General features: G+C 46.9%; 1 protein-coding gene across 2 annotated transcripts in view; it reads left to right on the top strand.

Moving 5' to 3' along the window:
* ADGRB2 (adhesion G protein-coupled receptor B2) overlaps positions 1-25,270 on the top strand; it is a 152,016-nt gene that overhangs the window by 31,435 nt on the left and 95,311 nt on the right. For both annotated transcript variants that reach the window (XM_084814426.1, XM_084814425.1), the window contains exons 2-3: positions 876-959; positions 10,262-10,426. In XM_084814426.1, the coding sequence (XP_084670552.1) occupies positions 876-959; positions 10,262-10,426 (249 nt within the window). The remainder of the gene's footprint in view (positions 1-875; positions 960-10,261; positions 10,427-25,270) is intronic.

Here is a 25,270-nt window from a genome sequence, read left to right as displayed (position 1 = left end):
GCCTCCCCCCCCCACAGATCAATCCGCAAAAAGGTAAGTGACTTTCGTACATCCCTAACGTGAAAGCAGCGGCTTGACAGAAGGAGGAAAGCAAGAGGCGCTTTACTCTCACCTGCCTCCTCCTGTCAAGCCGCAGCTTTCACCTAGCTGGGACTAGAGGAGGAGAGTGGATTGTTCCAGTCCCCCCCACCCCCGCATCCCAGGCCAGCTACATGCGGGCAGGGGCTTGACAAGAGGAGGAAGGCGAGGAGGAAAGCAAGAAGGAAACGCCTCTTGCCTTTCTCCTCTTGTGAAGCTGCTGCCCCTGTGTAGCTGGCCTGGAATGGGAAGGGGAGACTGGAACGATCTATGGACACATAGACTTATACGCAAGATTCATGGCTCTATTTTGTGTATAAGTCTGTGGGCACATCCTGCTGATCTCCATGTATTTTAAAAACATGGGGATCGGCACGGAGGCAGACAGGTCCAGGTAAGCCTCAAGCTGGTTGCCGAGCACAGGGGGCGGGTGGATTGGGGCCCAGCGAGCTGGGGGGATTCAGAGGGCACAGCTTGGAGAGCGCAGGCGCTCACAGTCCAGCAAATTTGCAGACCAAATCGGGCACCCATGACATCCCTAAGCTCCTCCTGGTTTAAAATCTGGATTGGGGCAGGAACCTGCCTTTTTATTGTTACTTGGTAAACTGCAACACATATTTATATAGTGCTGTGTATGAATAACCATAACATATGAATAACAAGAGAAGAGTGTTTTGCATGGTACTAAGAAGCCTGCAGAGTTGTATCCCTTCTGTACAGATCTCCCCTCCTGCTCTCTCGCCCAGGCCAGAGGTTCCCGGTCCCACAGGTGTCTCATTGTTACCTCCGTCTTTTAGGTGATGGCGTGCAGGAGGATCAGAAGGTGAAAACACAGTGGCCCCGGTCAGCTGATGAACCAGGAGTGTACATGGCACAAACAGGTAACAATTTTTGTGGGCACATGATGGGGAGGAATTGAAAATCATCAGGGGTTTCTAAGGGGTTTCTCTCTTACAGCCAGTTTCAACCAGGAGGATTTCATGTTTTGTGTTTGTTCTGTAATTGCAGATATTTAAGTAATGGGGGGCAGGGGGGCAGGCACAAGAGTCGCAATAATATTGCCATAAAGGAAATGAAAGATGTTCAGACCAAATACAAATACTCAGAAACATTGCTGCTTAACTTTAGGTCTCTATTTAGGACCAGGACTTGATAGTAGTTCCAAGGTGAAACACACCAGGAATTTTTAGGGCGGGCGGTGGTGGTGGGGAAATGCACATTCCTAGGTTTTTACCTGATTTCTCCAGACATTAAATTTGAAGCAAATTTTGGAGGTTCTTCCTCAGATTGGAAATGTCTGAAGATTTTTGAAGGAAACTAAACGTTTTAATGAGTGAACTCCCCTCACCTCAGCTTGGAGCTGGATCAGGAATTAGGAGAGTCCTGGGAGAGCAGTTACCCCTGCCCCCTATCATAAACTGACTTGTAACGCTGGCTGTACCATAGCATTCTGGCACTTAAGCTCCTTTTTTGTCCAAGCCCTGTGCACTACAGCTGCTACCCAGAGCCAAACAGAAGCCCCAAAGCTCCATGCAATTGTGGGCAAAACTCAGAAAACTCTGGAGCCTTGGGGAAAAGGAGCCACGCAGTCCCTGAGCTAGTCTGACCAAGAGCTAAGAAGTTTCTAGAGATGGACAAATCTCTCAGTTTCGCTTTCTCCTACATTCATTTTTTTTTAATTCAAGTTCTTTCCATTCCGTATATGAAGAACTTCGCAAATATTGTTAAATCCTTATCAAAAATGAACTAAAACTAAATTCTCACCCATCTGCACTGGCCAAATTCAATAGGTACAGTAATTCCTAGTGTAGAGGGGACCGTGTTGTACCTGTGTGCCATGTAGCTCTTAAAGATGAGACTGTCAGAAAAAAACAGATGGCGATCCTAATTCAGTACTGACGTCAAATACACAGGGAGTCAAACCCAGATTAAGAGCTAAGCACTCAAAACCCTGGGCCTGGATGGACAAATGCTGAATTTTAGTTTCTCCCAGATTCCGTTTTTTAAAATCTCAAGTTATTTTCTTCCCGTTCATGAAGAAGCTTGCAGGTTTTGGTAAGCTTTGGTAAGCTTATATAAAAAAGAACCAAACAAAATCCTCACCCAACCCTAGCAGCTCTGTGATCCCATCACCCTGCAGCTTTTCCAGATGCCTTTTCTATGTTCTCTTGTCAGCTGTCCCCCTAGCTTATGATGAGGCCCCCAAAAACTTTCCTTCTGGAAGCCAAAGTCTTTCGAAATGCAAATTACAACATTTGCATCACTGGCATAATGGGTTTCTGAACCAGGTAATTATGCAGTCTGGCAACATCACTAATTGTGATGAAGACAAGCATGAGAGATGTCTGCATATCAGGGCTAAACTGAGAATCCGCTATCCCAAATGTCCAGCTCGATATTCTTGGCCCCTGAAGTGGGGTGTGCATGTGATTCTTATTTATTTTATTTATTTATTTATTGCATTTATACCCCGCCTTTTTCCTCTTGCAAGGAACCCAAGGCAGCTTACATTATCATCCTCCTCTCCATTTTATCCTCCCAACAACAACCCTGTGAGGTGGGTTGGGCTGAGAGTGTGTGACTGGCCCAAAGTCACCCAGTGAGCTTCCATGGCCGAGTGGGGACTAGAACCCAGATCTCCCAGCTCCTAGTCCAACACTCTTGCCACTACACCACACTGGCTCTCCATTCTTGACAGTCATGCTGAAATTTGTCAAAATGTATCAGGGGTCTGGCATTTGCCATCGCAATGAGTGTTGGTGGTTTCTCTCTTTTTTCTTTAAAAAAACGTTTGAAAGTACATTTTTGTAGGGATGTACGAAACTCACTTTCCTTTTCGCAGAATCTTTCGCGGTGGGGGGGAGGCGCTCCGTCCCTCCCCCCGGAATCCTCGACGGGAGGGGAGGCAATCTAGTCCTCCCCCCGGAATCCTGCTTGGCCGGCGGTTCCGGTGGCGGCGGCTTCGGCGGCGGCTAGTCTCCTGGCCGGCCACGGCCAGGCTGCTGCTGCCACCATTGCCATCCTGGCTTGCAGCCGTGAGGGTACATAAAAATTTACGTAGCCCATCACGGCTATGTAAAAAACAAACAAACAACCCAGCGTACGCAAATGGCGGCAGCTAAGGCGGCCGCCATTTGCGTGCCCTTTTTTTCGCCGTTTTCTCTTACGTAAACATTTACGTAAGATACATCGGCGAAAAATAGGGCATGCAAATGGCGGCTGCTGTAGCCCCCGCCATTTGTGCATGCTGGGTTTTATTTTTTTTTACCTAGCCGTGATAGGCTACATAAATTTTTACGTACCCTATCACGGCTGCAAGCCAGGACAGCAATGGCGGCGGCAGCAGCCCGGCCGCAGCCGGCCAGGAGACCCGTCGCCTCCGCTGAATCCGCCCCAGGTAAGTCCTGTCCTGGGGGGATTGTGCGGGGGGCAGGGGGGCAGGAGGCCATTCCGCCACGGATTCCGGGGGGCCGGATTGTAAAGAATCCGGCCTCACTGGAATCCGTGGCGGAATTCTCTGCCATCCCTAGATTTTTGCAGTCTCTGGCAGCAGCAGAACTCTTCTCAGTGGTCAGTGGTAGGGATGTTGGAGAAATCCAAAACGGATTCAGTTAGGGATGTATGGGCTGTGTAAAATCCGCTCTGTCTGTGTTTCATGGACTATTGGGTGCCTTTTGTTCCGTCATCCACCCACAGACGGATGGAAATACATACTTTTTTCATCATGCAGAAAAATATGCAAATAATTATGTCAGTATTTGCATAAGTATTTGCATAATTTACATTAATATGTAACATTTAGCGTATTGCCCCTCATTGCATTCAACGTTTCCTCAGCAGAAACGTATTTTTCTATGAATTTATATGTACAAATTTCAGGAAAGTGAAAAAAATAATACGAAAGTCCACAGACTCTGCATGGCCTGAGGGGGTCACTTAGCAGTGGATTCTGCAGGTTGGATTCTTAGAAACCCGAGCTCATTTTAGTCCATCTCAAATTTTTCCAGCATCCCTAGATTCAAATGACTTTGGATTACTGTGAATCAGCCCTGAAGACTCCACAATAGACCAGCGTCTTCAGAGTCGCACAGATTCTGCAGACTTGTGGACCTTTTTTTTTTTTACTTTCCAGGATTGTACACAAATTTAGTTGTACAAAAGTATGAAAGTTACTGGAAAATACAGAAATATATGCACCATTAAAAAAAAAATTCACCTTTTATACATATCTGATCTATCTGCAGCCTCCACTGTGAAGCACTCTTTTTTTGGGGGGAGTGCTTTGCTCATTAGTTGTACACTGAGCTAAGAAAATGTGCAAAATGTTGGATGCCAGAGAAAGTTCAATAAATTTCAGCGGAAACATGTACTTTTCTGAAGGAGAATATAATTCAGTTCAGTCAATGAGCAGATGATGGAACAAAAGACACCTGATAACCACAAAACAGACATGGAACAAAATCCGTACATCCCTAGACAGAGCCCCCCCCCCCACACACAAATGCCTGGGACTGATGTAGCATAGCTTCATTCCAAGGGGGGCTTCTGGAAAAGGTGGATACTACAGAGAATAATTGGTTACTGTAGAGAATAATTGGATACTACAGAGAATAACTCTGTGACCATCAGAGATGGTGGCAGAATACGCTTTTAAAATTCTTAACCATAGGATGGGGGGAAGAGAAATTGCTGTCACTCACAACCACAGTATGTTTCCCCGCACCCCCCAACATTTTTTAAAAAAATGCTTCCCCTTATTAATGTATGTATTTCTATATTTTAAGTTTAGTAACTGTCTAGGAATCATTTCACATGAAGGGTGGCATAAAAACAAATGACAAAATGACCTCCAAAATTTGTTACCTGAAGATGGGGTCATGAATTTCTTGGGTAAGGGGGCATTTTGTCTCAAACTTTCTTTTGATACATTTCTCTACGAATTGCCGTTGCGCAGATCATGTGCAGCAACATTCAAGATGGTTGGGTTAAGAGGTGAACTAAGGGACACTATTGGGCTAACCCTGCCTTTCGCCCCAGACACTGGGGTCAGTAAGGGCAAGATGTCCCCCAGTCTCCGTTGTATCCCAGATTGTGGCCCATTTACATTGTCTCACAGAACCCAGCTAGAGCCATTGCAAACGGAGCCAGCATCACAACCCCACTTCTTTATTGGGATAGTTCCCCCCTACTTAATTTAGTTTGGGGGGGGCACACGTTCACATGTGACCGAACCCAGGGAGCGGCTTATTTCTAGAAATGGAGATGAGTCTCTGTTTTTGCCAAGATCGGCACCGGCTCCAGATTTTTGAGGAACTTGGCCGAGACCCCCTCAATGGGCCCCCTCCCTCAGGGGTTCTACCTTCCGACTGCCATCAGTGCTCTTCCTCTTTCTCATTGCTACTGCTTGCTTGGCAGGCAGGGAGCCAGGGAAGAAGTGGGCCGTGGCCGCTGCTGCTGCTCTGTCTCTCCACCACCGTGGTCTGGGCCAGAGCAAGAGGCAGGGGAACAAGCAGGTCGCCCTGGTGGAGGAGCAGCTCCAGTTCCTGAGGAGCAATTCAGTGGGCCCTTGCCAGAGGCCCAACTACGCTTACCCCGGATGCTGGCCCTGGCCAAGATGGCAGTTTTGACAGTGTTCCCAGTACTGCTCAAAGACAGCCAGTTTGGGGTGAAGGAGCCTGCCAGATGTTAGCTAGGTCCTAGCTGGGACGTGCTATTCATCATCCACTTCTCCTCCAGCTCTAATAATCACATGCAATTTAACTAAGATGCAGCCTCCAATGACTGAGGAGCGTGCATCTCATCTTCAGCCCACGTGAGTCCCCCGAGCACCATCATTTTCATGGCGACAGCGAATTGAGATGATGCACACTTACTTCCCCTTCTTCCTCTCCCTTCCTCCCTTCCCTTCCCGGTGCAACTGAGTTTAATTTGCTCCATTTATGCATTCTCTTAGCATATTCCTTGGAGACCTATAAAGAAAACAAATATATTAATTGTTTCGCTCTTATGTATTTATTTAGCAAATTCGTCTGGGTAATGTGAGCGCCATTCACGTTCCCTCTCCGCCACTCTTCCCCTTGTCTTTGATTTATACTCTCTGGGCTGTTGTGTGCATGGCATGGGAAGACAAATGGAGCAAAAATCTAGGGGTGTTTAGAGGGGCTGGCTGGCCCAGTTGTGCAAATATAGATACTGGTGGGGGTTTAGCCCTTGCCATTTAAGCTTGCGTGGTGCAAGAGCTATAGTTTTTGGTGTGGACATAAAAGACCCAGCTCAAATGTAAAATACTTGCTTAGCCATGTTGCTTGCAAAGTGGTTTTGGACAAGATCTCTGCGCCTCAGTTCCCTCATTTTTAAATGCAAGTAATAGTGCTTTCACCCATATAGGAGTTTCAGCAGCAACAGTAACAATTAACTATAACATGCAATTTGGTTTTCTGAGCTTTAGAATGGGGCCGAAAGTGATTCTGACCAATGAAGGGTACAATCCTATTCACGTGCAGACAGAAAAAAGTCCTACAACTCCTAACATTTCCCAGCCAGCATGGCTGGATGGGGAATGCTGGAATTTTTATGACTTTTATCTGCATTGGGCCAGATCCCCAGGAGACACATCCCCTGTTTCCTGATCCCCAGGAAACAGAGGACTGGGGTTAATTTTTCCCAATTTCTTCCCTTTGACCTTCCATCCATCTTGCAGAATTAGAACTTATTTCTCCCTTTAGAGAAAGTGCCAGCATGGTATTGTATTTTTTTCCCTGCAACCTTGAGGACTAGAAGCCTGTTTTAAAGAAAGACAGACAGACAGCTGCATTTCTCAAGATCCTGCTGAAGTCATTGGTTTCTGTTTGGGGGGTCCTATTTTATGGTAAATGCGGAGTGCTAAATGCAGCTGTCTTGATGTCCTTGGAACTACATTGAATTTTGCTAACTGTCGCTTGGGCCTGTGATTCACCAGTGGAGTCATCCCTCTTTTTGCTTTTCTCTGCTACCGTCAAGGAGCAGATGGCCCCCCCACCTTAATACTCATTTTCCCCTCCTTTGTGAAGGTCAGCCTTCTGCAGGAACAGCTTCTCACATAGATGCCCCTTTCGGCTAATATTTGTTTTCTCTCTTTCTCTCTGTCTTCCACTTTGGAAAATGGAAGCCCCCCACCTCCTCCATCTGTTCCTCCATAATTTAAATGGATGCCCTCTACTACAGGCCTGTCCAATAACTTCAGAGAGATCATCAAGTCTAATCAAGGACCAGATCATTGTAAACGTCAGTGTCTTTCTTGTTGAGGGCAGAGAGGAAGAGCTGGGGCTGTCCTCCACTTGATAGGCTTCACAGCACAACAAAGGGTGGGTCCCGGTATTGCCCCCATAAGCAAATGCAGCTTTTGGGGAGGGCATCTGTATGTCTGGGAACATGGGGGGCTTTCGGGGGCAGAGGGAAGATAGCAGAAGTTGCTTCTCATATGTGCTGACGCTCTTCACAGTGATACAGAAAAGAGGCAGTTGACAGAGGAAAGAGAGGGATGAGGCAAGGGCGAAAATGGCCTTTGGAGGGCCATCTCTTTACATACACTCCCTTTGGGTGGGGGCTTGGCTCAAAAGTCTTGATGTTTTCCCCAACAGGGACTTCCAAATAAGGATGTACAAGAATTTCGTTCCTGTTCGTAAACCTGAATGTGAACATGAGCAGGGGTGTCGCAATTTCCCAAGCTGGCATTCATGTTCAAAGATGTTCCTTTGCGCAAGTGTGCACTTCCAGAAATGTGCATCACACACACTCCAAACCACATTTTCACACCTTAGCCTGTGGGGAAAAGTGCAGATTTGGGGGGCATGCTTGGAGAAGTGTGCATTTTTCATTTCCGAAAATGCACATTTTTCCTGTTTGAAAAAAAAAGAGATGCTCCTGTGCGGGAGGGAGAACGAGGCAGGGCGAGCATTGAGCTGGGAAATGGGCAACCTCAGCAAGCTCATGCTGCCACCCCTTCCTCCAAATTGCTTTGATTTTCATTTTGGGAGTAATCTGGTGACAACCTAGGAGTTTGCAGAACTCCTGAGAGATTTCACTAGCTGCATTTAGGGATGTCAGAGAATTCCGCCACGGATCTCGGTGGGGCCGAATGCCAGTGCATTTGGCCCCCTGAACTCGTGGCGGAACGGCCTGCCACCCCCCCGCTCCCCCACGGATCCCCCCTGGGACGAGACTCACCTGGGGCGGATCTTCCAGGCGGCGGCTTCGGTGGCAGCCGGTCTTCCAACCGGCTGCTGCCGCCGCCGCCATTTCCAGGCTTGTGTAAAAAAAACAAAGACGAGATAGGCTACGTAAAGATTTACATAGCCTATCATGGCTAGGTTTTTAAAAAAAGAAAAAAAAAGACGTGATAGGCTCCATAAATCTTTACGTAGCCTATCGTGGTTGGGTGGGTTTAAAAAAAAACCACATACGCAAATGGTGGCGGCCATAGCTGCCGCCATTTGTGTACACGGTTTTGTTGCCCCCCCCCCCAGAGCCCTCTGCGGCCGGAAATCCAGCTGTGGACAGCTCTGGCCTGGCTGGGCCGGGCCTGGCCGGCTGCTCCGCAGAGCTGCTGCAGAGCACAGCCGGCCGTTCGAGGATTCCAGGGGGAGGAACAGAGCGCCTCCCCCCCCACCATCAACATAATCCGCGAAAGGTAAGTCACTTTCGTACATCCCTAGCTACATTTAAGCTCGCGGTCGGTGGGGGGCTCCTCCCCAAATTTGTTCCATCAGTGGTGCTTAACCAGTACTGTTTCATTCATAGGTTGATGTTTGCAGCTGCAAGCTACACCTTTCAGAAGAAAATGTCCCTGTGTGAAATAGGCAGTGTCCAATCAGTCCAGCCCCCTTCCCAATAAATATAGACAACCAAGAACACAAGCAGAGTGCAGGTCAGGGTTGCTTGAGGAATGCAGTCTTCGCGGATTCCAGCATGAACTTACCTGATCCACACCTCTGAGACTAATGTGCGGATCAAAACTTAGTTATCCACTGCCTTTTGCTCTTCATAGACATTCCGACAATCCTCAGTTGAAAAAAAATGTAACAATATACATTGAAAATGCATATTTGGGGGTGGGGAAAATCTCTTTAGAAATGCACATTTTGGGAGAAAATATATTTAGAAAAGCATATTTTGGCAGGAAAATATGTCTTAGATAACATATTTAAATGTAGATTTCCATGCAAAGTTTAGAAAACTAAGGGTGTGATGCTATGCATAATTAGACAGGAAAAATCCTACAACTCCCAGCATTCCCCAGCCAGCGTGCTGGGAGATGTAGGACCTTTTTTCTGTCTGAACTTGCATAGGGTTGTGCGCTAAATCACAGATTAAAACAAATACTGGATGGAAACTTCCTGACTGTGAGAGCAATACGACAAGGGAACCAATTCCCTAGGGAGGCGGTGGGCTCTCCCACACTGGAGGCATTCAAGACAAAGCTGGACAGCCACCTGTCAGGGATGCTCTGACTTGGATTCCCGCATTGAGCAGGGGGTTGGACTCGATGGCCTTGTAGGCCCAATTCTACTATCCTATGATTCTATGAATTGGCTTGTGGGTGAATACATGTGAAAGCAGTATGGAGCAGGAATAGATTGATTCATCCGAATCTGGATGCTGCTTAGGGATAAGGGAGAGATCATTTGTTCAGTTCACATTTTAATTTTAATGCGAACCTAGCTAATTTAGCACTTTCAAACCAATACACAAACCCAGATGCAATTATCCTTTGAAATTTCACTTCTCCAAATTTTGCAATGCAGTTTTCCACTTGAATAGTGTTTACAAAATGTGTATGTTAGGGCAAAATGCAGATAAAAATGCATTCTATTAGGAAAACAGCATACAAAAATGCTTTATACTAGGGAATATTGGATGCAAAAATGCATGTGTTGGGCAAAATTGTGTTTCACTTCAGTGACGCATATATTAAGAGAAATGCTCATAGAGATGCATATGCAAATTATTATTTTTTAAAAACCTGAAATTTATGTGGGAATGAGACAGATCAAACCTAAGATTGGAAGAAGGAGAAAATGAAATTGACAGATGCATTCATCCCTAGTGCGGGCTCTTTGCCCATTGCCTGTCAGTCTGTTTTGGAGATGGCTGAACCACTGTTTCCCTGTGTTTGTGTGCTTGTGTGTGTCTCTTTCTCCCACAGGAGACCCTGCGGCTGAGGAATGGTCCCAGTGGAGCGTCTGCTCCCTGACCTGTGGGCAGGGTACCCAGGTGCGAACTCGCTCCTGCGTCTCATCGCCTTACGGGACTCTGTGTAGCGGGTTGTTGCGGGAGACCCGGATATGCAATAATACCGCCACCTGCCCAGGTAGACTGGAAGCGTGGGGAGGGCGGGTGTTGCTCCTTCTCCATTCTACCCCCTTTCTGCTTTCTCCTTCGTTGTCTTGGGTTGCTTTTTATGAGTGTTACCTGCTGATTTTTTATCTCATCCCCTAACCTGCATGATTAACACTCACATGTTATACTTCTGCACTCTTAGGAGCTGGGAATCACCCACTCAGTATTTGGTTCCGTTTTGGCTTGAGCTTAGCTTTGACTGTATTTGTCTTGGTTTCACCCGGTTCAAGACTATTCAGATTTATGAACCCATTCAGCATCCACCCAGGGACTGGTGGTTCCTGAGGGGAAGCAAGGCAATAGATCCAATTTGTTCTAAGGGAGTTTCATCCATAATCCATAAGTACTATGAAGAATTAACAAAATGCAAATATCCGGAATGATCAGTAGTCAGCAATATGGTTTTAATGTGCACTATTTCATTAACGAGTATTTTACCCTTCCTACGAGAGTCCTTTCCCCTGTTTGCCTGATGCCTGCTATGATCGTGTAGGCACCAGGCAAAAACTTTTCTGTTTATCCAGGCTTTCAAAAACTGCCAGCATTGGCATTTTTAACATCGAGCAGTTTTGATTTGGCTGTCTGTTTTGAATGGTCTGTCGCTGCTGTAGTTTGTTTTCTTGGTTTGTATGCTTTATTCATTGGATTATTATTTTAATTATACTTTCATTGTTTCTTACTACTTTGCTAGGGAACACACATTTACTGTGAAGGTGTGGGATATACATTATGTAGCTAAATGAATAAATACATAAAATGTGTAAAAATATTCCCAAGTGTTGCTTTTACACGCTCTGAATCTGTGCTGGTGGGGGCCGGTGAGTTACCACCACGTCATGAATCCTTTGCTCGATCCCTTATTTTAAGAGCCAGATGACACGGTATGCAGGAGATCCATGTTTGCATCTCCCAACATCTGTTTCTTTTGACATGCAAGGCAGCACAACCCTATTTGTGTTTACTCAGAAGTAAGTAAGAAGTAAGGATTGCAGCCTTAAAAGCACTGTATTGGTGCTTAACACTTTCCCCCACTGTTTTCTTAATCTAAATCTCTCCACTCCCCGCTTGAGGAAAATACAAGATGAACCTGCTTGGACCCTTAGGAAATCTTTAGGGGCCCTGCCAAAGGAAGCTAGGCAGGTGGCTACAAGAGAGAGGGCCTTCTCGGCATGGCACCCCACTTATGGAATAAACTCTCCAAAGAGATTCGCGTGGCACCTATATTGTTATCTTTTCAGTGCCAGGCAAAGACCTTTCTTTTCTCCCAGGCATTTTAGAGACCTAGTCATAGGTTCTTATGGCCATTTTATTGATTGCTGTGGTGTTTATTGTTTTGCATTATATCGTATTTTATTCTTTTAAATATTTGCATTGTATTTTATATTTTTAACTGTTCCATGGCATTTTAGTTTTTTAACTGTTTGTAATCCACCCAGAGAACATTTGTGATTGGGCAGGTTAGAAATGTAATAAATACATAAATAAACAGGTGCTAGGGAGGTTTTGAGAGTGGGGAAAATGCCACAGGTGCAAGAATCAAACACCCATCTCCAGCACAGCCTTTCCCCACCCTGCAGCTTCCCATTTGCTTTCATCTTACTGATCAATAAACTAGGGATGTCGGAGGAATCTGTCTGGGGATGAGGTTTGCTGAACGTCCTGCAGCTCGCCCTCTGGCTCGCTTACCCATGAGCTGGGCGGCTTTATCTATATCACGTCTTGTGGATTTTCGGGTTGTTGTTTTTCCTTTAATCTGCATTTACACAAATTCTGGCCATGATTTGTGCAAATTTTGGCCATGATTTGCTTAGCGCAAATTGCAGCTGAAATATGCTTAATTTGTGCAAATTGCATGTACAATTTGCACAAAATTAAACATTACGTCTTCAATTTCAGTTCAGGACCAAAAGAAACTTTCAAGGAAGTATTCCGGTTCTATTATGTTCTTCAGGAAAAATAGGCTTGGTTTCTGGTTCAGATTGGATTGTATTCCCTGCTTAGGCACCCCATTTTCACTGTCGAAAGCAGGAGGGGCTACATCCTTGGCAGGGAAACCTGGGTCCTGAGAATGACAACCACTGACACGTGCTTTTAGCATGTCACCTTGACATGAGTTTTCTTGTGTCATGTGTTGCAGTTACCTGTTATCATCATCATTATCATCATCATAATTATTTACATTTCTACACCACCACATAGCCGGGGCTGTCTGGCTGGTTTACAAAGATTAAAAACTTTAAACGTTAAGTTACAGTAAAAAAAACATTAAAAATACAAGTTTAAAAACTATTTACATAAAACATATGAACAGTATACACAAAGACAATATATATCTTTAAAAAACCCTGACCAGTCAGTCATAACTATAAGACGAATACAGGACTGATTAAAAACTCATCATATGCTGCCAAATGCCTGAGAAAAGAGAAAGGTCTTAACCTGGTGCCGAAAAGATAACATCATTGGCGCCAGACCAGCCTCAATTGGGGAGATTATTTCACAGTTGGGAGGCCACCACTGAGAAGGCCGTCTCTCTTGTTGCCAGCTTCCAAGCCTCCCCTGGAGGAGGCACCCAGAGGAAGACCTTGGATGCTGAGCGTAGAGTACGGAGAGGTTCATGTCAGAAGAGGTACTCCATCAGGTATTGCAATCCCGAGCCATGTGCTGCAGTCCCGAGCCATGTATTGTGGTCCTGAGCAGTTGCAAGTTTCAGAATTGCTGTGTTGCATATATATGTAATTAACATGCTCATTTTTTAAGACTTTAATTACAAAAAAGGTGCTTTAGGTTGCAATCCTATACCCACTGACATGGGAGTAAGCCCTGTTGAATTCAGTGGAACTTATTTCTGAGTAGACATGTACAGGATTGCCTGTTTAGCATCACTTGTGAAGGTGCCCTTGGTCTCCCTGCTTTTTGTAAAGTCATAGTAGCTTCTGCAGGCCCTGAAAAGCTGAGTAGCTTGTAGAATCTTTGATTTAAAGGAGGTTGAAGAGTTTACGCATTAATTAGTATTCAGAGCCCATGACAGCTAATCGATGATAGATCATCATCAGCTTGAAAAATCTGTTTTTTGTCCGGAAACACTGAATGCAGTTGAATTAGGGGGAACACAGGAGGTCACTATAGAAAAATATTTTTTTTAAAAAAAAAAAATCTTCCCTCCCACCCCTGAAAAAAAAATCTGGATTCATCACAGACTAGATTCTCTGAATTTCTTGTGAGCGTGTTATGATTAAAGATTATTTCCCCTCCTTTTTCTTGGCTCCATCGTCTGTGTCTTTGAATGGACAAAACAATCCAGAAAGCTCGTTTAGATAGATAATTTGCTGGGGAGTACAGAGCAAATTGAGCAGCGCAATTGGCATGTAATGAAAGAGAGCAAGAAATATTACGGCTTGAAAGACTTACACAGGACTGGTGACATAATAACTTCACTAGGACTATCTAAAAATCACAAGGTAGCGAGCAAGCTGGCTTTTTGAGCTTCACAACATCCTGCTTCGGGTAGAAACCCCGTCCATAATATTTTAATTCTTAACATATTCAGGAAGCTCATTATTGAGTAATTGGGTGGCCTTGGCCCAGTGCAGAAGTTCTCAGCTTCCCCCCAATGCATGCTGGGACAAAGAGCTAATGGACACTCTCCCGTTTGAAAGCCAGCAATCTGTATCGAGCACTACTTGGCAAAACCTCTGGGCCCCTAGTAAAGCAGAGTGATCAAGAGTCAAAAATAAAACACGCCGGTCCTAATATTAGCAAAACTGGAGATTAATTTTATGAAGTGCAGCAGACTCACACGAGACTTTTCCCAGGTGCCATACCTAACTGTGGGGATGGAGAACCACCATCCCCTGGGCCAAATTTGGCCAGTCAGGCTGGCCCATCTATCCCACAGGGTCTTGAGTGAGGCCTGTCCCGGAAGCCCCACCGCCTCAGAAGGCGGGAGAGCGATTGAGCCGGGGTGGGCAAAGGAGGAGCAGTGCCACTGCTAACTCGGGTGGCACTTTGAGGGGCCAGCTGGGTACACTTGGCTCCTCCATGTGGGAGAACCAGCACCACAGTGCGCTTCATTCTGCTCAGGCTGTCGCCAGCCAGGGAAAGCCCAGCTGAGTAATGCCAGCTTCCTGACTGAGGCATCGGCTGTAGGAGCTCCAGCCAGTGCTTTGGTTGGGGGCCCAATGATTTCACGGACAGACCCTGACACCATTCAGCCTGCAACGGGGTGAAGGGGAGCAATCCAGCCCCCAGGCCCAGAATTGTTCCCTGCCCTTTCCTTAATGTATTCCCAATTTCAGTAAAACATCTATGTTAGTCTTGATCTAAGAGATTATTGTAGAGATGGATGGAGTCACCTCTGGCTGGGGCATGGGGGAGCTCGACAAGCCACCCTATGCTCACGTGACCTGGACCCACTCAGCGAGCACCCTTGCTTGCCCCACCCCTGTCTGCATGAGCCACCTCTCCTCTATGCACCAAGGACTCCAGCAGTCAAGCCCTTGTGCTTTTTGTGCACAACAGCTTGACTGCTGGAGACCTCGGTGCTGCATGCCAAGGTGCCGTGCACCAAGGCCTCATCCCACCCCCATTGGCTGTTAAGGGTTCGCTTGACAGATGGAGGGGGCTGGATGAGTCTCCAGGGTTGCACACGCCCTGAATGCTCTAGCCATCTTCTCCTTGCAAGGAGGAGATTGCGAGAGTGGTTGGGGCACGTGTAGCGATGACATCTCTGGGCTCTTCCGGCCGCTTGCTGAGCTCCAGGGTGATCGGTGGCCAGGTCCATCAGCGCCCCACAGCTCAGTGAGCTGGGTCCAGGGGGCCAAGTGCAGGGGAGACTGCTGGCCTCCCAGCCCAACCCAAGCACTTGTGACCAGGGATGTGCGAACCTACCCCCGTCCGGGTTCCTCAGGCACCCGCCCAGCCCCTGCTCACTGGTTCCTGGACTACACTGAAGCCCCTCCTGCGCTTGGCGAGCAGCCCACATTCACCCTGATGGCCTTGCCGAGCTCCGCGGTCGCCATTTTTTTCAAAATAAAATGGCGATCACAAAATGCGCGTATCTGCACATGCACAAAATGCACATTCTTGTGAATGTGCATATTTGTGAATGTGCAAGAATGTGCACTTTTGCAAAAATACACATTTTCACGCATACACAAACGTGCATTAATAAAATATGCATTTTTGCACTTATGCAAGTATGCGCATTTTGCAATTGCCATTTTATTTTTCAAAAAATGGCGTCAGGGAAGCTCAGTGAGGCTGCCAGGGTGACTGCAGTGGGGCTTGGGGGTGCGGGCGGGACAGTTCCGCCAGATTCCCAGACAGATTCATCCATACTCACGCCATCCCTAGATCATTGTGAATGGGTTTGATTAATGACAAATAAAGTGTAGGTGAGGCTTGACCAGAAAGCTGCCCAGGTGGTCTCCAAAGTGGCCATCTTGGGAGAGAACCCATCTGCCATTATGGGTTGATGGAGCTGGAAAGCTGTTTCCTCTGCACTGGGTTCAGTATCATTTTCAGGGCAAACCCATCCAAGAAGCTCATGAAAACTCCTTGGGAATTTTTTCTTATGTTTTCATTCATCTTACTATAACTGCTGTGATATAAAATCCACCCTGTGGTGACAGATAGCGAATGATGAGAACATTCTAACCTATACTGTTACTTTCCTAAACTTGGAAAGCATTTGGGAAGTTACAGCAACAAATCCAGAAAAATAGAGCAAAAAGGGCCATAGAATGTGGTGTCTGTCTCTGAATCTCACCTGATCCTACCAGGAGCACTTACTAGAGTTCTCTTTTAGTGCAGCAGTGGAAAACCTCGAGCCCATGGGCCAGCTGTGGTCCACCATGCCTCCCCGTACGGCTCGCCAAGGGTTAGCCAAGGCCCCGCCCCCTGGGAAGGGCAAGAGCAGAGGGAAGAGGGAGCTGCTTTTGTGAGCTTCGTGCTGAGGAGCACACTCAGTCCCTCACTGCCCAGCATAGAATCTGGAAATGGTGAAAGTGATCACTCTCACTCAAGGAGGGGACCCCCCCCCATTCCGCACAGTAGCGTGTGTGTGTTTGACAGAGAGAATGCATGTATGTGAATTAGGGATGGCGGAGAATTTCTCCACGAATCTCGGGGAGGCAGAATGCCAACGCATTCGGCCCCCCGAAATTGGCGGTGAAATTCTCCGCCACCCCCCCGGGATGGGACTTACCTCCCTTGAATGTCGGCGGGGGCGGTGGCCGGTCTTCCGACTGGCTGCCGCCGCCGCCATTACAAAACAAGGTAAAAAAAACAAAACAAAACACGTGATAGGCTACGTAACGATTTACGTAGTCTATCACGGCTAGATTTCCAAAGTCAGCCATGATAGGCTACGTAAATCGTTACGTAGCCTATCACGGGTGACTTTGGGGGGAAAAAAAAAAGCCCATGGGTGCCGCCATTTGCGTTCCTTATTTGGGCCCGGGTAGTCTACGTCAAGATTTACGTAGACTATGGCGAAAATAATTTGCGTTGCCCTTATTTTCGCCGTAGTCTACGTAAATCTTTATGTAGACTACCCGGGACCAAATAAGGAACGCAAATGGCGGCGCCCATGGGCGCCGCCATTTGCGTACGCGCTTTTTTTTTCCCCCAAAGTCACCCGTGATAGGCTACGTAACGATTTATGTAGCCTATCACGGCTGACTTTGGAAATCTAGCCGTGATAGGCTACGTAAATCGTTACGTAGCCTATCACGGGTGTGTTTTTTGTTTGTTTTTCACTTTTGTATTTCGCGGCCGGGGAGACGGGGCGCTTCTCCCCGGCCTGAATTTCGGCCGGGCGAGGCAGGGCGCCTCCCCCCCGGCCTGAACTTCGGGGGGAGAACCGAAGCGCCTCCCCCACACCGCGAAGCAAGCTGCGGGACCAGGTAAGTGCCTTTCGTACATCCCTAATGTGAATTGGCTCAGGTCAAGTGTGTCCACACTGCATGCCAGCAGTGGGCTTGGCCCTGCCGTCTTTGGGCAGGCCTCATCCACTTCTTGCATGTGGTCCCCAACTAGGGATGTCAGAGAATTCCGCCACAGACTGAAATGGGATCGAATTCCTTTCAGTCTGTGCCACGGAATCCTCTGTGGAATGGCAACACGAGGTCCTGCGGAGCCAGCAGTCATGCGGCTTTTTTTTGTCATCTGCACAGAGTCGCAACATTTTCGTAAATAAAAACGCAAGGTAGTATATTTCAATAATAAATACGTAAGTTTTTTTAAAAAAAAATTAATTGTGCTCACCAGCTTGTTTGTGGGTGTTCTTTTTCAATTGAAATCCTCCCTCTCCGTTTACTTTCAGCCAAAACACTTCCTCCTCCTCAGGGCTTCCCAAAACAAGGCCGCCCTAGGTGTGCCTGAGCGATGCACTCTTGGTTTAAAGCAGCGCTGTAGAAAGAAAGAAAGAAAGAAAGAAAGAAAGAAAGAAAGAAAGAAAGAAAGAAAGAAAGAACTTTTAAAATGACCATGCCGGTCTGGATCCCTGCACGAGTATTATTCCCCCTGCTAGGCTTTCTATTTCTACATCCAGCCTTGTTGGTGACATTGTGAGGCGAAAATGTAGAGGAGAACCAACTCTGTGCATGTCTACTCAGAAGTAAGTCTTACTGAGTTCAGTGCGACTTACTCCTACACATGTCAGCACCCCACTTGCCCACAGCTCAGCTTTGTATTTCCACATCCAGCTCATTAGCAAACCTCCTGTTAGTTATCTCACTGGGTGACTTTGGGCTGGACTCTAACCACTACATCATACTTCTGTTATGAAACTCATGAAGAAAAAGAGACAGTATAATGGAAAGTTCTTTCTGAAGCAGTCACACTTCACTTGTACAAATGCAGCATGAAGGGAAAGATCAGCAACCTTCTCTTTGTTTGAATAAAAAGCACACTCTGCACATGCTCAGGGAATGGACAAAATGAGGAATAAACATACCAGGGAATATGAAGAACTATATTCTTCGTGTGTGTGTGTGTGGAATCTCCCTCCATCCAGCTGTTCCCTGGAAAAAAAAAAAAAAAACATTCACCCAAGGGTCTTCTGAGATAACTAACAGGAGGTTTGATAATGAACTGGATGTGGAAATACAAAGCTGAGCTGGGGGCAAGTGGGGTGCTGACATGTGTCAGCCCCAAAGCTGACATATTTCCCATATCAACTGGGAGCACCTCCAAGGAGAGGTCTTTCCCAGACCTACATGGAGATGGCAGGAATTGAATCTTGGACCTTCTGAATGCAAAGCAGAGCTACGGCCCCATTTTGCACCACATTTTGCACCACAACGCTGAGCTACGGCCCCATTTTGCACCACATTCCCCAATCATAAGCCCCCAACAGGAGTATAAATGAATGCAGGTACGAATAATTGTCGTGGATTGCATGTGCAACTGACTTAATTTCACATCATGTTCATCCTCGTTCAAAAACACCGCCTGCAATATACACTTATGCAGATCTAGATAATTGTTGCATATTTGCATGCACAGTTGGCTTAATTGTACAACAATCTAGCCTGCTACAGAAGTGGAGAAAGTTTCATTTTCTGGTACATTTCTTGTTGTCATGCTTCACCTAATTATACTCGAACAAGGTTTAATTTTGCCATCTTAAAAAAAAAAAACGTTTTAAAAGCCTCAGTGTTTTTGTGAATCTTGCAGTGTTCTTATTCCTAAAAGGTGAAATGCTTCAGGCCATGTTTTTGGTTTAATTTTTTTAGTGAACATTTTTTAGCCAGCTCTCAGTGAAAGCTTAAGACTAGGATGCAGCTCTGTGATGCACGTTGGCCATTTGATTTGTCTTTTTATTCCTCCCTCCACCCAGGGCAGAACTAACCCATAAGATTCTAAATAGGGACTAAGCAAGCTCTCATGTTTGATGGGGATTCATGCTGGTATATGTAGGGATGGACGGACGTCCCTGCATCCGTGCTCATCTGGTGCTCCAGTTGCCCTTGCTGCCACTCGCCCAGGCGAGCTGGGCTGTGCGAGCCCCTGGAGCGCTCTGCGAGCCCCTGGAGCGCTCGGCAACCCTTCTGCTCGCATCTGGGCCTGGCCCACACGCGTCTTTCCTCTGCCCGTCCTCCTTTGTGGCCACCATTTTAATGCAAGATGGGGGCTCTTGCTTTTCGTAAATTTATTGTTGTGCACAACGGTGGCCCTGAAGGGCCATTTCCACAACAAAAGACTTAGGAAAAACAAGAGCCACCATCTTGCATTAAAATGGCAGCCGCAAAGGAGGATGGGTGAGGAAAGTTGTATGCGAGCGGACAGGCTCTGTAAGTCCTCCTGCCCCACCAGCGCTGCTACCATCACGGTAGCCAGGATTGGGGCAGGGGGAGAAGGGCCCGCTGCTCACCTCTCTCCCTCCTCCCCAATCCCAGCTACCGCGGTGACAGCGGGACAGGAGGATGACAAGAAAGAGGCCCCTCTTGTTTTCCTCCTGCCCCACCAGTGCTACTACTGCTGCAGTAGCCAAACTGGGAGGAGAAGAAGGAAGCAGTGAGGAGCAAGCTGATCGCAGGCCCTGCTGAGCTCTGGGGTGCTCGGTGGCCAGCTCCATCAGTGCCCCATGGCTCAGCGAGTGGGGCTCAGGAGGCCAAGTGCGGGGAAGTCTGCCAGCCTCCCAGACTCAGTTGGACGCCCGCAAAAACCTTAGATGTATGTTTTCATAGCTGAGAGAGTGAGGGAAACAAGGAAAGAGGAGGTAGAAAGTATATTGTGATGTTCAACAGCATTTTCAGGGGGCTCGAGGAGTTGCTGGGGGAGGGAGACGGGGAAGTCTCCTTCTCTCAGGACAGTTGATCCAGTTTAAATCTGGAATCTACTGGTTTATAATTCTGGAACTTTGTAATATGTGTTTTGATTTTCTTGCAGTTTTGTGATGTTGTTGTGATGGTGGGGGGCCCTATTGACCAAACAGCCTAGTGATATTAATTAATATTAATATCTTGTGAGATTTTATTTTCCTGAGCATGGTGCTGTGGGTTGTGTTGGACTTGGTTCTAGATTCAAGCTCAGCTGCGCTACAGATTTGCATGGCGGGTGTGATGGATATTGCTTGTTAAAGGGTTATGGTGGTGATGGACAAGGAAAAGGGTGAAGGCTTCCAGCTTTGGAAGGAAGAAGGGAGAGCGGAGTCTCTAGGGTTAGCAGTCAGATTGAAATTGCTTGGGTTGTCTTGAGAAGAGAGTAAATGATTTAGGGCAGCCTTCCCCAATGATGCTCCCGCAAATGTATTTGGTTACAACTCCCATCATTCCCACCTACACAACCAATGGTGTGCAGGCTGGGTGATGGGAGTTGTAGTCCAACTCATCTGGAGGGCACCAGGTTGGGGAAGGCTGATTTAGTGCATATCTGCACTGCACTGAAAATACATGGTCACCACCACCATGTCTCTTCACAGCATCTCCTGGTAACAGCTAGTTGAAGCAGATCTGAGACATGATGTCACTGCACTCAGTGCTGCTTCTGTAGGGATGGGAGAGAAATTCATTCAGTTTGCATTTTAATGTGAACTTCATTTTGCACTTTCGAACCCATTCGTGAAACTCAATCCTTTCAAATTCCCAGTTCTCTGAATTTTGCATTGGAGTTCCCCAATCAAAAACATGTTCATATCAGGGAAAAGTGCACAAAAAATGCATACGTTAGTAAGAATAATGTTCAAAATATGTTATCTTAGGAAAATTGCTTGCAAAAACTTTGTATATTAGGCACAGTTCCATTCAAAGCAACTGACATTGACGGATCCATCCATCGACACACTTCAGTGGCAATGTATGGGTGTGTGTGTGGGGGGGGAATCTTGAATGGCAATATCACATCCTGAATCTACTTCAACTAGACATTACTGAGAGACGTGGATCAGTCGTTTTAGGCAACATCTATGAACATATGAAGAGCCCTGCTGCATCAGACCATGGAGCTATCTAGTCCAGTGTCCTGTTTCCAACCGATGCCAGTGAAATGTGTCCAGGAAGCCCATAAGTGAGGCTTGAAGGCAAGAACACTTCTCTGTTGTTTCCCCTGGACCTCTGGTATTCAGAGGTATCTCCACTCTGAACATGGCTGTTTCATTTGGCTATCACAGCTAATAGACATGTCTCTGTAAATTTATTTCATTCTTTTAAAAGCCATCTCAGCAAGTATCACCGCATCTTACGGCAGTGAATATGGCGTACTTTAAATTAGTGCTCTGCTGAAAATTTTGATTCTTCCATTTTTGGCATGGGGGGTGAAAACTCTGGTGAAAGAGGCTGGGCGAGATGAGAATTTCCTCCTTGGGGAGAGGGACAGGGTTTCCACATACCTTTTTAAGTGTAGGCAATTCTTGAGGGATCTTTTTTATTATTTGAAAAAAAAAAAACCCACAACCCTGCGTTTGCAGGAGCCCAGGACTCTTCTCCATCCCAGAAGTTCTTTCTGAACTTCCAGGGGACCATGTGACCTCGCCTTCTCCAACAGACATTCAGGAAGAACTCCCAGCTGGTGAAGAGTCCTGGGCTCCTGCAAGTGCAGGGGGTGATTTTTGAAAAGAAAAGAAAGAAGACCCCCCTCAAAAATCACCTACGCTTTAGAAGGGTATGTAGAAACCCTGTCCCCCTCCCCAAGGTAGGGATGTACGGATTCCCCACCATCCGTTCCAGTGGGGAATCCGCAGAGGGGAGGCGATCTGTCCTCCCGCCACCCGGAATCCTCGCAGAGCTGCTCCGCTCCATGAGGATTCCACAGAGCCGAAGGCCGCCGTTTACCGTTGGTTTTCAGGTCCGCAGATTGTGTCGTCCGCCCCGTTCCGCCATCCACATACCCCGGATTCCCCCGTTTTTTTCCCGGCTCCCCGAACTTATGAAAATAATTCCATAAGTGCCGCCGAAAAATCGTTTTCGCACGCACGCCGTCGGTCTCCATCATTTGTGGTCTGATGGCTCTGATTTACGGAAACGTTTCCAGTTTATGAAACATTTCCGTAAATGCTTCCAGGTTTTCAGATGGCAGGAATCTCCCACGTAACTTCCGCTCACCTGAGCTCACCTCCACAGATAATAACTTCTGGTCACCTGACCTCACCCGACCTCACCTCCACAGGCAATAAACAAACAGATGGAGGATTTCCACGCACTTCGCGACTCAGCCCCAGCAAAAGAAAGCCTCAGGTCATAGGGAAAATGCCTATTTATTATCATAAAAAGGGTAAAACCGTTCATGTTCTTCTATTTCTGATTTACGGATTTTTTTCGTGATTATTTTTGTAAAATCCACTGTTCAGCAGACAAAAAAAAAAAATGGCTTCGCGTGAGCTCCGGTCCAGGTCGACCAGGCCGCCCCGTTCCAAGGACGATTCCATGGACCGGGTTTGTCAGAATTTGATCCCATTTAAAATTTGTGCGGAATTCTCTGACATCCCTACCCCAAGGAGAAAATTCTCCCAAGCTCTCCCCCTCCCTGCAAAAGAGGCAGAAAAAACAATGCCTCTTTCGCAAGGAGAGAAAAAGTTCCCCAAAATAGGAGGGAGGATTCAGCACAGCACTACTTTAAATATGTATTGTTGCAAATTCTGAACCTGCTGCTGCCTATCCATTTCATTGAGTGAATTCAAGTTCTCATGCTATGAGAGAGGAAGAAAAGTTTCCCCGTATCATTCTTAATTTTATAGGACTATATCATGACACACACACCATGTCTTCTTTTTTTTAAGCTTTGCCTGATGTGTGTTCCAACCCTTTGATTCTTTTGGCTGACCTCTCCTGTACCATTTCCAGCCTTCTTGAGCGGGAGCAACCAGGGTTGCACACAGTTTTCCAAGTGTGGCCACCCCATTAACGTATATCAAAGGCATCATGATAACAGCTTCAGTTTTCAAGCCTTTCCTTAATCGTCCTTTATATGGAATTTGCCTTTTCCCGCTTTCAGTCTTAGTTGACAGTCGAAACTCATTTCTAGCTGTTACAGTGTTTATCTGCAGGTGTAACACTGCAGGATAGCCTATATGGAGAGGTCTCAGAATCCGGAAGGGGAGCATTGAGGGTGGTTTCTAGAGGTTGATGGAGAGGAGTGAAGCTTGCCTGTTCTTACAGCTACTTGCTCCATTCTCCCTCAGCCTGCAGCCTTTCCAGATTCCATCTTGCTTGTCGCTTGAGCTCTATTACTGGTTCTATTCCTTCCTTTCCACAACATTCTAACACCCAAATACCACAGCTGGCAAATCATGCAAAAAATAATGTGGCTATTTAAATTAAATGCACATGCTACAGGTGATGTCCAGAATGCATAGACCTCCAGCAGTCCTGGGGGGATGCCAGAGACCCTGCACACAACTGATGAACATCTAAAAATACTGAACCAGACTAGCAAATACAGACTGTCATCTATTGGCCATTGTCAACAGTAACTATGGGTTTAACTATATATTTTTTAGACATTCCCCAGATTCATTTGAGATCAATCATATTTCCTTGGGATTATGATGATCGGGGTGGGGAGAAACAAAGAAGCTCTCCCTCAAAGAAAGTCTACCCTAGTTGCTTAGACCAATAAGCTAGCTTGATCTGGAAGCTTTTATAGGATCAGGCCATGCCACATGGCCCACTCTGGCTAATGGTTTTTCAGAGGTTACCTTGGCTGGTCTAGCTTGTCTCCTTGCAGTTTCTTCCTTTGACCAGAGATGTGTGGCTGTGCTATGGAACATAGAGAACTCATACCTAGTCAGACCCTTAGTCCATCTAGGCCAGTATTGTTGACACTGACTGTCAGCTGCTCCCCAGGCTCTCAGGAAGGGGTATTTCCCAGCCCTGCCTGGAGATGCTGTCAAGGTTCCCTTAGTCCCCGCTTCACTTCAGTGCCCAAACATACACAGACGAGAGGCTTCAGTCTACAGCTTTTAATCCGTTACTTCACGGGGTCCTACAGATGCAAATTCTCAGAGAAACTCTCTGTCTGCAAGGAATGCCTTCAGGGGATCCAAATGGAATTTACGAGAGTTGCCCGCCGTTTGAAGAGGGAGGCAGTCTGGCTAGCCTAACTTAAGCGGGGGTTCCCCCTCTTCTCATGAGGCCTCTAAGCGCAGCTTCTCACACAAGGCCAATCGGGTAGACTGTCTAGGTTCCGCCCCGGCCTTCTCTCTCTTTGCTCCGGCACCTGCGCCTGGCATCTATTAGGTCATAGGGATGTCAGAGAATTCCGCCACAGATCTTGGTGAGGCCAAATGCCAATGCATTCGGCCCCCCGAAATCTGTGGCGGAACGAAGCCCCCGCCCTCCCAACCCATGAAAGGTGTGCGGAACCGAGCCTCCAACCCACAAAAGGCGCGTGAAATGGAGCACTTAGCCGCTGCCGTCCGCGCTGACTTAAGAATGGCGGCCGCCCTGCGGCCGCCATTCGCTTCTCCATCATAGCCATGATAGGCTACGTAAGTATTTACGCAGCCTATCACGGCAAGCCCCCCCAAAAAACGCGTACACAAATGGCAGCGGCTATGGTGGCTGCCATTTGCATTCCCTATTTTTCACCATTTTATCGTACATAAATATATACGTAGGCTATTATGGCGAAAAAAAGGGGAACACAAATAGCGTAGTGGGTGCTATTTGCGTTCCTTTTTTTCCCCGCCGTAATAGCCTACGTAAATATGTACGTAGGATAAAACAGCGAAAAATAGGGAATGCAAATGGTGGCCGCCATAGCAGCCACCATTTGCATACGATGTTTTTTGGGGGGGCTGTTTTTTTGGGGGGTCGGCCGTGATAGGCTCCGTAAATACTTCTGTAGCCTATCACAGCAGCCTGGCTGGATG

The sequence above is a fragment of the Heloderma suspectum genome, chromosome 10 (assembly GCF_057233095.1).
Source record: "Heloderma suspectum isolate Gila_16-S chromosome 10, 16-S_ref, whole genome shotgun sequence".
Taxonomy (NCBI): domain Eukaryota; kingdom Metazoa; phylum Chordata; class Lepidosauria; order Squamata; family Helodermatidae; genus Heloderma; species Heloderma suspectum.
The sequence above is the reverse complement of the archived record's forward strand: the minus strand, read 5'-3'. Positions and strand labels throughout refer to the sequence as shown.